Source organism: Choristoneura fumiferana, chromosome 20, assembly GCF_025370935.1.
Source record: "Choristoneura fumiferana chromosome 20, NRCan_CFum_1, whole genome shotgun sequence".
In the NCBI taxonomy this organism is placed as follows: Eukaryota; Metazoa; Arthropoda; class Insecta; order Lepidoptera; family Tortricidae; genus Choristoneura; species Choristoneura fumiferana.
This window is the reverse complement of record NC_133491.1, coordinates 7,871,359-7,888,208: the sequence shown is the minus strand read 5'-3', so window position 1 is coordinate 7,888,208 and position 16,850 is coordinate 7,871,359. Positions and strand designations below refer to the sequence as shown.

The following is a 16,850-nucleotide window of genomic DNA, read 5'->3' as shown; positions in this document are numbered from 1 at the left end:
ATTTTAGTAAATAGATAGATACGATAAACGTTTTTTTTACCTAAATATAACAAATCAATCAATCGATTACAGAAATACTAAAATCAGTCCAAACTTAAAAGTAAACATTTTATATTGCTTTAAGAAGATGGACGTTTAAGTGTCAATTAGACAGAGAGGTCCGACATGAACAGTAGTCAACAACAACTATTGAAAACCCTTATAAACTAGCAATACTTTCGTCAGCTGCCGTCCCGTTCTCCAATCTGAACCCTACCAGGAAACTGTGGTAGTGCGTTCTCACCGGCGGATCACGTCGCGGCGTGCGGTGTCGCGGCCGCCGGGGTGACCCCCACCTGTATCAGGGTTGCCAGTGTGAGCTACTAACATTACTTATAACTAACTACTTACATTACACACACCAATTATGTAAGTGTAAGTAATGTAAGATAAGTAGTATACTCGTAAGTAGTGACTAAAAACTACATAAAATTACTTACTTACTTACATTACTTTATATATCTACTGAACATACCTATACTTACAAATAAATTACAATCTGATTAATAACATACATCTTTCGCTGTTAATAAATTACAATAATTGACTTTGCTTCTCTGCTAAGCTTGCTTCTTTGCTTGCTTCCTGTACCCACAAATCAATTAATTATCTCTCACTGTTTAAGTCAGTGTGAGCTACTAATATTACTTATAACTAAATACTTACATTACACACACCAATTATGTAAGTGTAATTAGTGTAAGTAATGTAAGATAAGTAGTATACTCGTTAGTAGTGACTAAAAACTACTTAAAATTACTTACTTTCATTACTTTATATATCTACTGAACATACCTATACTTACAAATTAATTACAATCTGATTAATAACATGCATCTTTCGCTGTTAATAAATTACACTAATTGACTTTGCTTCTCTGCTAAGCTTGCTTCTTTGCTTGCTTCCTGCACCCACAAATCAATTAATTATCTCTCACTGTTTAAGTTTTCTTTTCCAGCAGAAATGAACTTTGATTTAATAGGTAATAATAATAATAAATTCATTTATTTTAGGCAACATGGCCCATACAATAAATAACTTACGGACAAACATACATATCGATGTTGATTTGAGTGCACTAGCAGCAACAAGCAATGCGTGCACGGGTCAGCTTGCAGTGTCACTGCCAGTCGTTATTGTGTGTGCAGGCAGGGCCATTTTAGTATATTTGTTCACACATACAATAAGATTGACTATGGCACTGCCAGTAGAAAATTACATGCTGTGTTTGAGCACTTTAATTTAGTCAAGCTTGTGTCACGAATTAGGATCGTATCTTTTTATAATATCTTAGTTTGGCTGAGCACTAACTTGGATAAGCTTAGTAAAAACAATAAACGATTCTAATTTATGGCTTTGTACACATCCTTGCTTACGCCGTTTTCTTTATATCTGATAAAAAGGGCGGAAAGACGATTCACTGCTGCGCTGGTAACATTTCTAATTAGCGCAGTTGTTTCATTTGTCTTAATTTATTTAAATAAAATTAGTTACTCTTGTAATAAATATTATTAAAATATTAGTATTTCTTGGGTATTTCGGACAGGTGTTGTCAACCCTGAATGCGACCGCGTCGCACCGAGTCGCGTCCGACCGCGCGGAACGCCTGGCAAAAAACTGATCGGTCATATCGAATTACCAAGTTTTGTTCGTTTTCAGAAACGAGATAGCCCTTTTTGCTCCGAGACAAACGTTTTAAGACTTAGGTGATTCAGATAGGCGAAAAAATGTTATTAAAGTTGCATTTTTAGTTTTAGTTTTATCTGGTAACTGTGCTGTGATTGTGGTTATAAGAAGTATAGCTCCGATTTTCAACGTCTCGATTCCTCGTGATCCGTTATGTAAGACTAGCTTACGGTCGCTTGTGGAAGAATAAGAAATTCTCGTAGTAGTAGTCTAGTTGTTTGTCTCGTTGAAATTTCCGAAAATTGTTTCTTAGTGCACCTCTATGGCACGCAAGGTGTCTGCAAAATTTAAAGTTTTTAGCTCTAGTGGTTTAGGCTGTGCGTGAGGCAGTTAGTCATTCAATTACAGTAGGTACTATTTCATAGTTATGTATATCTCTTCAGATGCTATGCTTGGGTACCGAAGTTGAGAAACTGTAGAGGGATGTAGAATCTAATAGTTTCTCGATTTGATGACTAGCTGGCGCTAAGGTGGCTAAATAAGGTTTCAACATTAAATAAATACACACTTAACCTCACATGCATTCTTAGACTCTGTAATCGCTCTCACTTTACTTCGAAAACTCCCGCTCCAAAACTACACTCATCAAAAGTGCCTAGGGATATTTTTTATCCGTCAGTCAAAACATCTTTGTCTATGAATAATGAGTAGGTATGCCAGAACTTTTTGAAGCGTGAATCTTGTGGCATGACACTCGATATTCGTAGCCTTTCTAAGCCCTATACCTATTACGAAATGCAAAATTCGAACTTCATATCTTGCCGTCCCGCCGGCGCTAATACTCGTATTATTTAATACGAGAGTGACGGGGACGGTACGATGAACTTCGATTTTTGAATTTCGTAGTAGCCCCCAGATCGTACTATAGCTAGATCGGTATATGCGCAGGCGTTCGCCTAAGGTTATGCGGATGCCCGCGCCCGTGCGTGCGCCGACTGCAAAATAGATCCCGAGGTCGCACCGTCCCGACCTGAGGAATGCTTTACATATATACAGCTAATGTAACTTATAATGTATTCCGTCTGGCTCTATGTAATTGAAAAGGTTGTGGTCAAGCATGGTAAATTTTACTTAGCACTTTTGGATTGACATACACTGCACTGTCATAAAATTAGCACGGAATTTTTCAGCAAGTGATTGGGAAAGTGCGACTAAATTGCCCTGTAAATGTTTTCGGATTAATAAAAAAATTGACAAAGTACATCGGTCAGTGTGGCTAAGGCGACTTTGGTCATACTGAAACTAAAATTTCGACAGAAAACTTCAAGTGTTTAAATTTAAGCTAACTCTTCTATCTGCTAAAATCTTTCGGTTTAATTTTAGAACAGAGTTGACCTGTTTAGCGTCATTATTATTAGTATTGTTCTATGTTTGTTTTTATGGCGTTAAATAAATGTATTTTCTTTCTTTCTTTCTTTCTTTCTTTATAATGGTGTTAAACAAAGGTAGGCATGCATTTAGGCTAGACATTTGCAGCTTCAATATTTATATATGTTTGGTATTTACATATATTGGTGTTTGAACATATTTCTTTTATCTAGGCGCATGTACTACTTAGTACATGCAGGCTTCTATATCTGGTTTACCGGGCTCCTTAATCGAGGTGTAGAGCTTCTTTATTATGATATTAAAGAATGTATCTCAAGTTGAAAGTGTTCTGTAAATGCCTGCTAGTTTATAAGGCGTGCGCGCATTGGTTCCGCCGTACATTTTTATCAGTAGCTCATTGAATCCCCGATCGTGCCGGCCGATTTGTCTCACCTGTGACCATTCTGCCATTACGCGACATTTCCCATAGTCAGGTGCAGGTCACGTTCCTATGTCGCAGTCCGTCACGAACTGACTCGTCATTCGGCGACAAGTGTCGCTTTTGTCGTTTTTGTCGGGTGAAAAGTGAGGGATTCGTCGCGGCTACAGGTGGAGGTCGGAGGAGTCACGAGACGAATCTGGAGAGTCTTTTATTTTGGATTTCTCTTTCGCCTCACTGTGCTCTGTGAACTGGTTTTAATCGAAGTTTTTGTAAAAAAATTAAGCGGTCAAGCGCGGGTGTTGAAGCGACGGAGGTTCTGTATAATTCTATCAACCAACATCAATGTGATAATTGTAGCCAAGTTCACTTCAGCGAAAAAACAATTGAGTTATACTTTTCAGGTTAGAGGTATGTTAATTATGTTTACAATTTACGTACCTACCAGTCAGTGATAGATAAAAATCGCAATTTTTAGATATTGATCTATTTTTGAGATCAATTAACTGTTTCAGCTAAAATGTAGATTTTTAGTTAGTTAAATTGTTGGTATAAACCACCGTTCCACTTTCTGTGAACTAGGCTTAAGACACTGATGCGAGTCTAGTCTAGATGGCGATAATCGTGTTACAAAATTCTAAATCCTCCAAATCGAATCACTTTTCATCTATTCTCATTGACATCTTAACGATTGATGAAATTTGAGGTGTCGTTTGTATTTACTACTTATAAATAGCCTCTAATGCATATTATCTACTTCTTTGTTTATAAATGCGCAAAGTTTTCTATTAGTTTGGTCATATAGTCAAGCAAAGCAAGCAGAAATATTTATTTTGTGAATCCTAACTTGTCTCAGACACGTATCCATCAAACAGACATTTAAAAGTTTAATAGGAATGCGTCCATAAAAAGAACGTGTTGAATCGATGTCGCAGTTCACTGGGCACGCCTTGACAACTTAAGCATACTTAATACTTGAACATGACTTCCACAACTCCGTTACTTGGTTACATTGTTTATAACTTTGTAACATCAACTTTATGGCCAGGTCGAGAAAAACCGGAGCGAAAGTAAAATGCAATCAAATCGGTGATTGGCGGAACTGGATCGAATTCGAAGGCCAAAAAGAGTCCGAAAATGGATGATAAACATACTCCAATTAAGATTTCTGGAGCAGTTGCGAAGTAATGTAATTATATTGTGCAGTTTATTGTTATGTGCCCGGGACTGAATTAAAAGTTCAGTCATAATTAAAACGGACTAGCTTTAATTTGATCATATAATAAATAATTTTAGGCCACGCGTTAATGTTAATTTACTTGAGCGTATTGATTTTTGATTTCTGTTTTATTATTTACGACTTTATGGACATTTAGTTAGAGGCGTAGGTATATGTAGTCGGCAATTTAAATTGTAGGAGCCTAAATGGCACTTGAAAAGGTATAACCCCTACCAACGACATCATTCATATAAAACTACAGTGAGACTTTAGACATTTATTATACGCAAGGTTTAAACCAAGCAGCAAGCGGTTGGGTAAATTTGACCATACAGCCTTGTTTTCCAGAATTTTTTGATCGATGAAAAATGTTTCTATATGTACCTTGACCGATAAAAAAAACCCATGAATCCACAAAGTAACTCTATCCTCTGCGGAAATATTCCCCATTCATTTTAAAACAATTTGTAGTTCCAAATATCAACAATTAAACTCGGTGACCGTTCTAAGTACACATTCTTCCTCTTAACTCTGACATCTCACCACAACGCGGAACAATCAACAAATTGCCTGAACCACCACGCAACAGTCAATAACTCATTGTCTTTTTACAAGCTTTATAAACATGAAAACGTCGCATGCAATAGAAAGTATTTAAAACGCGCAATTTCACGGGACCTGCTTGCCCGCCCAATTCTATTGTGGGACGTAATGGGCCACAATTACACCACGACATACGACTGTCTACGGTTTCGAAACGGACGGCGATCTAGTTTGATCAGGAGAGCCAACTTTGACACGAACTCACGCCAAGTACAGTTAATTTTTTTCGACAAACCCCCACACGCAGAGCGACCAATTAGTACAAGTTCATTAATTGATTATGATCTATCGTACAACTCTGCCAACGGCAGTGTTAGTCAACTAAAATTCCGTCCAGGTTCCTATCCTCAAAACAATTTGGTGTTTCTTGAGAGCAAAAAAAAACATCACTAGATGGCGTTAGTATCGAGAGTTCTGTTTGACGTTACAGTCTTGCTCGCGATTGGCTTATTTACATATCTAACCAATAATAAACGTCACACAAATGTCAAAGTTGTCAAACGGACTTCACGATAGGCCACCTAATTTGTTATACAAACCCTCATTGTTATAATTCAAACAATACATCCTGATACAGTGATTTTTACATCGATATCTATGTATAGACTGCATGTTTCTTCTTACATCAAAACAGCGCACAAAATTTGTCCACAGCGCGGATTTGTGATGTCAATGGATTTTTGGCTCGAAATTTTATTAAAATGACAACTGTCCTTGCACGAAGAGTTTAGTATGGAACCAACAAACACCTAGGTACTATATACAAAGCCCCTTTTGAAAACCATTAAACTTGTAATCAACACCATTAAATTACTATTTCGAGTTTCAATTCAACATTCTCGCACAAGGAAACCAAACGCTCAATAATAAGGCAGCAAAGTGACCTAAAAACTGCGTTTTGTGCAGCGCAAACAAATGTGGTCACTTAGGCATTCGGTGGCAGTGCGCTGACACGCACACGACCTCAATGTGACCTGAGGGTAAACGACCCAAGACATGAATTGTGGAGCAATATCAGCTATGTATTAAGGCCGCTTTCCTAACCCTATGAAGGTTGGAACATGCGACAAAGTCGCTTTGGACGTTCCGGCGACTTTGCCGCGACTTTTGGGTGAACTATGCGTTTCAAAGAACACAGACTTCACTCGCTCGTTGTCAATTTTGTAGTTGGCTACTGTGTAAATGTATAATCCCAACAAAACAACACATGCGAGTTCACTATCAAATCTTACTTTACAGCTACGGCCTAGTCATATTGCCATATGAAATTAGAATGAATTAATGCATATGAAGAAATGAAATAACAGATCTTTCAACCCCATTCTAATCGCTGTCTAATTATGGTTGTATGAAATTATCTTATCTTTGCATCCAGCCGTTGCAAACCTTTGGACTAAGTTATAATTTTTAGCAGATAAAATAAAATTGTAATGTTCAGGGTATAGGTAAGCGTCTACCGTATGTTTATAACTATTATTACCATTGTTAAATGCATTATGTCCTTCAAAACCACGAATTAGTTAGAACGTCATTTGCTAAACGGAAGCCATTGGAAACAGGACGCATAAATAGGTTTTATATGACAGTAAGACGTATCAAGTAGAAGGCAACTAGTTTCTGAGCCGTGGACGGACGTTTACGGTGCGACGGAAATGGCGTGGCGTGGCCCAGGGATGGCAAACCTAAGTGAATAGGTATTCTAAAAATTTTCGGAAAAAAAAAGTGATAAGTGTGATAAGCTGGAGAGCAAGGGTTGTGGTTCAAACAACCTTTGCTCTCCTACTACCACTCGTGCATGACAGCTCCGTCTGTGGGACATATATGTGATCAGGCAGAACCAACCCTCCTCTTTCACATAAATTTATGAATTGTCACCACAAACTCAGCTCTCAACAACATAAACACAAAATGATTCTCCCAAGAAAACTTAATCATTCAACTGGCCCTTAGCAATATCAAAGACCTTGCTGTTGCTTGCCATTTGACAGCTCATGAAAAAGTACTTCTATTGATTAATAAGCCTAGTTTAGATCTGCAAGAAAAATCATTTAGGTACTCGTAAGTTGCATTAGTTTGCGGCACGCGAATGACCGCTTCAAATTCGATCGCTTTGCGGCCTCGCAATGTAATGCAACTTGTACCATTTTTCTTGCAGCTTTCAACTGGGTTACAGTCTCAAATACCCTATCTATGCCTTCGAGGCTGTACTTACATCGTTTCCAACTTCGGTAAACAAAATCGACGCACTCAACAACTTACTTCCGCGTACATTATAGTTCTGTCTGCGCACACGTCCTAGTGATTTAGCTGTACAACGGTCACCATTTATCCTATTGTAAGTATTGAGTGAAATCCTGATATTCCGCGCATGCGTGCCATGTTTACCAAATAGTGCAAATACCCCTCGTCGTTACTCGTCGTCGTTACAAATGTACATGTCATACGGTGAACAAAGTTGAAATTACAAAGATGCTTCTAAGTAGATACAAAGAAAAGAGAGAAGGTTTATGTTTATTAATTTAATATACTCGTAAACTGTTTTAAATAATTCAAGACGGTAGTTTTTTAAACGGTACCTGAATTCTTAAAAAAGCCGTGGTGGCCTAGTGGTTTGACCTATCGCCTCTCAAACCGAGGGTCGTGGGTTCAAACCCCGGCTCGCACCTCTGAGTTTTTCCAAATTCATGTGCGGAGTTACATTTGAAATTTACCACGAGCTTTGCGGTGAAGGAAAACATCGTGAGGAAACCTGCACAGACCTGCGAAGCAATTCAATGGTGCGTGTGAAGTTCCCAATCCGCACTGGGCCCGCGTGGGAACTATAGCCCAAGCCCTCTTGTTCTGAGAGGAGGCCTGTGCCCAGCAGTGGGACGTATATAGGCTGGGATGATGAATTCTTATCCAAACGTCTAGCCGACCACTGGAACTGAGTTAATTTCGACTACCTATCGAGGTTTGGCCCATACTTGTACAGTAGAACAAGCTGATTCGTACACAAGGGTGGAACCTTGTTAGACTGAATTTCACTGTGATTTCCTGGACAAAACTTTAGGATGTCAACATGACTTTAGTAGCACAAAGGTTCCACAATGGCACATGATTCAGTTTGTTCGACTGTTACTTATATACAAACGACGAAATTTGCAAAATTACATGGGCTATAAAAGGTATACTTAATAATATATTTTGTAACACTAACAACTTTCTTTAGAATTCTCACGAAAAAATTTCGCTAGTACGACTTTTTACTAATAAGCAAAAAAAAAACACCTAATGAGTAAAGTAGTCGCGGTTAGCTAAATATGTAGTTATATGAACTGCTATCATATATGGTTCCATTTAATATTCTCGCCGAGTGAACTGACTGTTAATTATTACCATGACGAATGGTGAGTGCAATGCTTTGTGCTATGACCTTGTCAACGCGTAGTGAGGTCAAAATGTGACAGCAAATGTGCATGTCACCACACTACAATGTTGAACGATAAGAGCAAAAAGTAAGGCCGGCCATAGACCTATGGATTCTGCTCTGATTCTTTTCTGATCTATAAGAACTGAATTAGGGTTCATCAGCACACGGGGCTGAGTTGGGGAGACGCGGAGCAACAGGCGCAGGACAGGAGCGGATGGCGACGTCTCACGAAGGCCCTTTGTACCACTGGGGTATCAGGACAATAACAACAACATCAGCACACATACGGCCAGAACTTTCAGATCGGCGATACTTTAGAATGCTTGCTGAAAGGGCATTTTTGACAACCCGAGAAGAATGCTTGTTACTCACCCGGTTAGTCGGACTCGCCCACTGAGGATTTCGTACGTCTCTGAATAAAACATCCGAATGGCAGTTCTGTTCTACGCAGTTGACCGCAATTTGTTGTACTAGGAATAAACTAAGGAATGTCAAAGATTTTTTTATTGATACAATAAAATGACTTTATTGTACACCAGAAATAGTAAGCGATACAGAAAACAGGTACAGAGAGAAAAAAAATACGCAATAGGCGGCCTTAGCGCTTAAGAGTCCGCAGCAAGTAGCGCTCAACTCCGCGTTGAGATCACGCGCTAACGCTTTAAAATGTTGTTGTTTCACCTAGAGTAAGACAGGGCGCTAGAAAGAAAGCAAGAGCGCGCTAGCGGGAAGGCGGAGCTAGAGACATGTCACAGTAACAATATTGCAGTAAAATATCTTCATACAATGGTGAAATTATTGCAGTATCTAAGTAGAATATAACAGTAGAACATCTCCAGACCAAGATTATAATATATACAGCGCGGAGGGCAGCTACCGGCTAGGATATTATTTGGCGTTCCAAAAACGTAAATGTACATTACACTACACATTACGCTGTAAAACTTTTTTACTGCCCATGGTGAGTACACAATTTTACGTCTTCACCTTGCCAGAAAGTGGGTTTTACCATACGCATAGCGGGCGGTAAAACTCACATTATGGCCAGGTGTGGCGTAATAGTACATTATGTCTTAAGGGCGGTTAATAAGAAATTACGAACGAGAGTATTAGAAGCTCAAAGTCAAAGACTGAGGACTAGGTCGATGTTCATAATTATAGTACCGCCCGTGCGACTTACAATGTTTTCATCACATTTGCGAGTAAAATTGTATATGTGTAAAAGAAAAATATTATTGTTACAAAATTGCCGATACCGCTGGTGCAGTTCTTGGCAGCGCCAGCTACCAGCCGCCCTCCGCCTCCCGCAGCATGTGCCTGACATGCGTGCACGAGGTCCTCCTGCTAGTCGTGCAGAACCTGCGCGCGCAGCAGTATTAGTACGCGCAACAACTCATAACGCCAAAAAAAGGCCCTTAGTTTTATTAAGGACTGCAACCAAGTTAGCCTGCAGCTTACGACACTGTTACGAGCAAGTGTGATGAAATAGTATATTGTACAACAAAAGCATAAAACGAGCAATTTTACCCGAGACGTTCATATAGCCACCCGAGCCACGGCGAGGGTGGATAGAAACGTCGAGGGGAAAATGGGCTCAATGCTAGAGTTTTACACTCTGCTTTTCACTTCGCTTGCGAAGAAATGAAATAGCAATAGTAAAAATAAATGTTCACTTATTTTGTACCTTTTATTTTTCATGCTTTACTATATTAGTTTTATTGATTTATTTTCATCGATTTGATTGATTTTTAGGTGTAAAAAAATAAAAAAATATGTAGAAACTCTTTTGTTTGTGGTTTCACACCTTGATTGCCTTGACCTTAGACGAAGATTCTACTTTATGCACTAGAGCATAAAAAGTTATTGTATGTTGCCTAGATGCAGCATGAACACGCACTTTACGAGCATGAGAAGTGAAATAGTCGATTGTACAACAAGAGCATAAAACGAGCCATTTTACGACGTTTACGATTTTAAGACGTTCGTTCCGGTACGGCGAGGGTGGATAGACACGTCGAGGGAAAAATGGGTTTAATGCTCGAGTTTTACACTGCTTTTTACTTCGATTAATTCGAGGAAATAGCAACAGTGGAAACAATGGTTCACTTACTATGTTTCTTTTATTTTTCATGAATTACTATATACATAATTCTATTTTTTTATTTTATTGATTTATTTTGATTGATTTGGTTAATTTTTAGTTTTATATAAATAAATAAAAAAGTTAAAAACTTTCTGTTTGTGGCTGGTTGACACCTGATTAGCTTGGTCTTAGACAAAGATTTTATTTTATGCACTAGAGCATAAAAAGTCATTTTATGTCGCTTAATCTCAGCATAAAAACGAACTTTACGAGCATGAGAAGTGAAAAGTATAATATCTATAGACTACAACATCAACTTGATTGGACACATTGAAGATTGGGTGTATTGAATAAAATAAAAAAAGTCATACAATATTGTGTTTTTATTTTTTAATACATACAAGTATGAAAATTCGCTTATTTTTAAGAACTCTCTCGTATCGGTAACTTTCTAGGTAGACGCGGATCTATAATTTCAGGTAGTATGCATTCCATGTAAAATTTTCTCAATTTATTTAATATGCTCTCCCAGAATCCTGTATCCTTTTCGATTTTTTCGAATAATATGCCTTTTGGAGTCCACACCACGAAGATACAGTATCTTTTTTTTGTAATATTTAACTGACCTTGTACTTGATAAAAGTAGTTGTGATTTTGCTTCAGTTTTATTTTCTGAGGATCACTTTCGTCCAACACACAGAAAGTAATTTTTTTCTTTAAAATAGCTTCTGTTGGCGTCATATTTGCCGCCGAAGCTGGGCATTTGATCTCCACAATTGTTTCTTCGTCTATGACTCCGTCGGGACTCGCGCCTAAATACTGGTGTTCCTCGAGGATGTATAACCCACAAGGTGATACTTGCACTCCTAGTGCAGCTTCAGTCTCTTTTAAAGCGATGGGCTCATTCTCATTGCCGTATCTAGTAGCATCGCTACCTTTAAAATTGCTATATAAGAGTGTTTTTATAATATTTTTACACGACGTGGCAGCTCTTCTCTTACATATTTGACCAAAACACTGACGCAGTAAGGCGTATTTTTCGTTGTTTGATCCATTCAGGGTTCGTTGCCTGCCCAACGGTATCTTTTTGGATATTTTCAAGTTCTATTTTACTTTTTGAAAAGTCTGCTAAGAGTGCTTGTTTTCTTTTTCGTAGTGCTCAACTTCCATATCTGGTTCTTTTTCGATATCACCGTAATGTTCATCGGGTCCTGCGATACGTTTTCTTCGTTTTGATTTTTTGTCTTGGCTTGATTTTCTTTTCGCCTTTTCTGCCTGCCTCTTCTCATACTTCTGCGTGTAAGTCCCAGTTCTTCATTTTTTGTTAATACTTTACTCATGGTTGCTACAAGACTCCCGGTGTTTCTTTTTGTAGCAGCTGCGTAGCAACGGGACTCATAAGATCCACGAAGGGAGTAATTTATTCGTTTGCCTCCTATAAATTTTGCGATTAGTGCATTAAACTGCTCAACAATATTGTTTGTTTGCCCCATAAGGAGACTTTCGGCATTGTTTTAAAATAGGACTTATAGCGGTGTATATGTCATACCACAAGCCACAATCTTTCATTTGGCCTATGAAGTTTTCTTCGCCTGGTTTCGGCCATTACAAAAAATATGTTTTGCAGTTGGCATGCTCACCAAAAACGTGGCAAGGCCCGTTTCGTAGGTCTTTTTTTAATTCATTTACTTTCTCAGTAAAAGTTTTCCCTTCCATTTTCGAAGAAAAGTCTATTGCTCCTTTAATTGCCTTTCGTAGTCGCAATATGTTATCATTTAGGCATTTCCTCATGATAATAGGGACAGGTCCTTGTTTATTTTCAGTTTTTTTTGTCAAATTTCTCAATTTAGTGCAATAATTTCGTAATAAATGATTACTGCATTCTATTTTGTGTATAGCAGTGGAGTGGCCATATGGCAATGCTTCGTTTAAAGCACTCATGACACTGCTATCGCCATCACCAATAAGTTTGGTGTATTTCAAGCCATGCATATTTATGCTGCATTTAAAACCTTCTACTACACCGTCGGCTTCCATTGCTGTGGAGCTACCAGACCAGTTTTTAAAACATTTATGTTTCTTGACCTCAATCTTTTTATTACTTGCAACAGCGCATACAGAGCAATAAGAATTCCGTATTCCTAAAAAGAGAACCTTTTTAGTTTCATACCCAATAATGCACGCTACCCCGGATAATGAATTATAATTGCTGGTACGATATGATCTTTTTCCCCACGATGCGTCCGCTACTACTGTGATGTAGGGAACGCCATCAGCGTCTACGTTTCCTTTTTCAATTGCCATTTGTTTTTCTTCGAGTCCTGCCTCAAACATGCTCTTCAAAGAGATATCTTTTAAAACATCCCCAAGCAACAAATTCTCTTTCCCAAATGTTTTCTCCGCTATACATGGCATATCTAAATGAGCGCAAAGCTCATCTAATTGGGAAAAGCCACTACCCGAACATACGACTGCTTGAACAACATTTTTATTAATTTTAGACTCTAGTTTTTCATTATTAAATGCTTCTTTTTTGCCACACATTTTGCATTTGAAAAGAAAAGTTGACTGGAATCCGATTCTCGACTCCTTCACAAAATCCATATCTTTAAAGCTGCAATTAAATGGACTATGATCCACAGCCTTCATTTGTTCAAATAAATATTGAACATTGAAAATTCGTCGACCTGTCATTTTACGTACGACTTCCTCATTGCTATCATGATCAAGTTCAATTTGTAATGATGGTGTCGAGGACGGAGTACTCGGACTCAAATTTCTGAAAGGAAAAAAAAAGTTACGTTATATTTATACCATGCAAGGTTAAATCAGAGTATACGGTGAAATAAAAATATTTGATACTGCATTATGAGGCGTACACTACTACAGAAAACTTCTAACGCCGGTGACGCTATGCAAAAAATACGTTTCGATTTTCGGTGCCATATTGTGCGCGCGACTACATTTTTAATACAAGCTTTTTGCTGACTGTACTTGCATTTTCATCCAAACTACTTTTCCGTACCAAATGTGGAAGAAGTGGGTCAAATTCAACTCGCAAGATTTTACCTGCACATACATTCATAGGTACATACATTGCAACTATTGCAAGGTAAAAGCTTGTAAAAATAATAATAAAAACACCAACCTGCTAAAATTTTGAAATTGAGGCGGAGGATCGGTATTGTTATCACTATCAGACTGCTCACTGGCATGCTCTCCGGTGCCAAGCGTACTGCACATGTAAAAAATACATACATAGTGAAATGACGTCAGTCGCCATTAGTCAAAGTAATAACAGAGACTACCAGAGGTAATACTTCGTTCGTAATACCTTACTTACCGCCCTAATACACAATGTGCTATTACAGTGCTATGACCTGTATAAGTGAAATAACAAGTTTGTGTGGTGTACCTACGTCGTACAAAAATAATAAATAAAGGTACGAGTACGAAAATTCATTTTTAATACAAGCTTTTTTGCTGACTGTACTTTTTGTCGACTTTACTAGCATTGTTACCCAAACTACATTTATTTTGTACCTATACCAAAAACAAGTCGATAACATTGTAACAGTTGAAGAGTTCCGTCCTTCGGAGACGATTCTGGCCGGACTACCAGGATGTCAGCTACCAGATTATTGTATTGTCACGCAATTTACATAATTATGCAAAATTTCAAGTCAATCCGACTGCTAGAAGTTGGTCGAATGCAAGATTTGATTACAGACAAATATCGGGACAGGTGAAACTAAATAAAAGCTTGTAATAGAGGACAAGGAAGAAAAATCTTACGCTACTGTCCTAGTTATAACTTACCTATTAGGATTAATGTTTTCTTTTTTATGACGAGCCGGTCCTTTTTTTTTCCTACGAGCCGATAACCATAATCTTGTCTTCGATGATCTTTTCACTTCTGGAAACAAGAACATTAATAATTATTTTTTATGGGAGCGCCATAGTTCGCATAGGTACTCTTTTCTCTTTTCTAGTAAAACCATAATTATTTTTTGTCCAAATCATCGTTTGTCAGTATGCGAGCCGATATATGGACCCATTTTTTATAAGTACTTGGTAATATTGACTAAAATGCATCTAGGTAGGTACTTACCCTGTTTATCCATTTTTGTAACATAAAAATGCAAAGTCCATATAAGAAAGCCAAGGTCGTCGAACAGTATGTGCACACACACCACCAGTATCACCAAGAAATATCAAATCCGTTATCAGTCCAAGTCGTAAGTAGTTAGATCGCGTTTATGATACGAAGAGAATTCACCAAAATAATATTACGTAACTCTCGCGCACAGCTGACGAGTCACTACTAACGAGCGACGCACGCACACGCAGGGCCAGCGTAAACCAAGGACAAAGGGCGGCGCGTACCGCCCTCCCCGTACCGTTCCCCCGCGCTAGAGTGATTCGCTGCAGATTCGCATAAAAAATGTATAGTTTTTTTACTGATTTTCGTAGTTTCGTTCTCATTTGAAAACCACAAAATCATTTCGGAAAAATGCTTTTTCTTATGAAACTACATAGTTTAGTCGATGCCGGAAATAGGTTTTGACTTCAATCTGAACTATATTTTGGCCGTAGTATTTAACCGAACTGCACAGGGTTTTTGGCTCTTAAAATGCAAAACTTGTACTCGTTCTATTTTCTTTGTAATACCATTTCAAGAGTCATAAACTAATTTCAGGCCTAGATATGCCTTATCTCATTGTATTTACAAAAAATCATGATGATGCTACTTGTTATTTTAAAATAAGGACGTAACTACGATTTGTATGGAGAATCAAGCTTGCTGCGGACTCTTAATCCAATGGGCCAAAGTGACCCTTCAGGGCCAAAGTATCCCGACCTTACGGTACTTTGCTGCAGTCGTCTTTTCATTCTTATTTATCTAATCTGTCTTGACTTGACTCATACAGCACCAAGGTCCAAGGTACCAAGTCTGGGCATTGGTTTCCTTAATTTATCGTAACAATGTAAACTACATATGTTCATAACGGAAACGGTACCTTTTCCAACTGAAGAATAGGAATGTTTCACCCTATTCTACGTATACACAATCCACGTCAATTGCAGACTGGTATGATAATTTCCGTGTGGTTCAACATTGAATGCTCGCTCAGAGGAGTAAGGTTGCTTGTTAGAGGTTGAAGTAGGTAGGTTGGTAGCTACATCTAAGGGCTGCCATTCACTTACAACAGCCGTGTTGAGCAATCAAAATGCCGGGCCATTGAAATGTAGTTTGCACCACGTATGTGAGTCGGGTCGGGTGCCTATTCAATAGCACCCCTGCTCGCCGTTTCGGTAAAATTTTCAGCTTTCGATACAACTAAATTTACATCTGTGGAATTTTAGTTCAGTTTGATAAACACTAACGCAGGAAATCTATTGAAAAATCTATTTTTTTACCGTTTAATAACCAAACGATTCATTCGCTTTTTCAAATTAAACTTTGGTGTGTTTGTATTTCATCGTTGTGTTTAATAGCATCGCATGACCTTTCAATTTCTTAGCCCCTGATCTAAATGGCAGAAATGCAAGGACTGGGTTCCCTGAAAACAATAAAAATAATTGATTCGGCGCACGACCTCGACAAACGGTGCCTAGGCTAGGCCCGCTAGTAAACACTATAAAAGCTATTTTTGGTTACGATACGGGTTTGTTTCTTTCAAGGTTGAATATGGTATGTTTCGGATTCCCTAAATCTCGTAACTAACCGCATAGCGATAACAAATCGAATTGCTGTTGTAAAGTGTTAGGGTACTTATGCCATCTCGGTTCTGAATCCTAAGTTCCTAATAATTCTTGTTTCTGTTCCATTGAAGTTATAAAGCGATAAAATAAAAATTAAACAAAATGTTCGATAATAAAGCGTTTCTTTACATAGGTATTTTAATGTGAACTGTTCTCAACTTAGATAATTATTCAACAGCATCGAGACTAGTGTCATACTGCCTGTTTAGAAATACTTAGATATCAGAAATGAATAAGTATACTCTTTTGCGCTTTAACCAAATATAGATTTAATTCCGAGTAGAGAATTATTAAT

General features: G+C 38.1%; 1 protein-coding gene across 1 annotated transcript; it reads right to left on the bottom strand.

The window, feature by feature from the left end:
* Positions 1-199: 199 nt before the first annotated feature.
* Positions 200-15,147, bottom strand: LOC141439401 (uncharacterized). Its single transcript, XM_074103685.1, has 4 exons — positions 14,901-15,147; positions 14,609-14,705; positions 13,938-14,024; positions 200-335 (listed from the first exon to the last, which is right to left on the bottom strand). The coding sequence occupies exons 1-4, from the start codon at positions 14,911-14,913 to the stop codon at positions 200-202; spliced, it is 333 nt and encodes a 110-aa protein (XP_073959786.1). The 5' UTR covers positions 14,914-15,147.
* Positions 15,148-16,850: the final 1,703 nt, after the last annotated feature.

Bases quoted from the DNA above. Each gene is read 5' to 3' on its own strand.
- LOC141439401 (XM_074103685.1), bottom strand. The intron at 14,025-14,608 runs GTAAGTTATAAC...TTACATGTGCAG, and splicing joins GAAAACATTAATCCTAATAG to TACGCTTGGCACCGGAGAGC. The intron at 336-13,937 runs GTTGGTGTTTTT...ACCCTGATACAG, and splicing joins CAATTTCAAAATTTTAGCAG to GTGGGGGTCACCCCGGCGGC.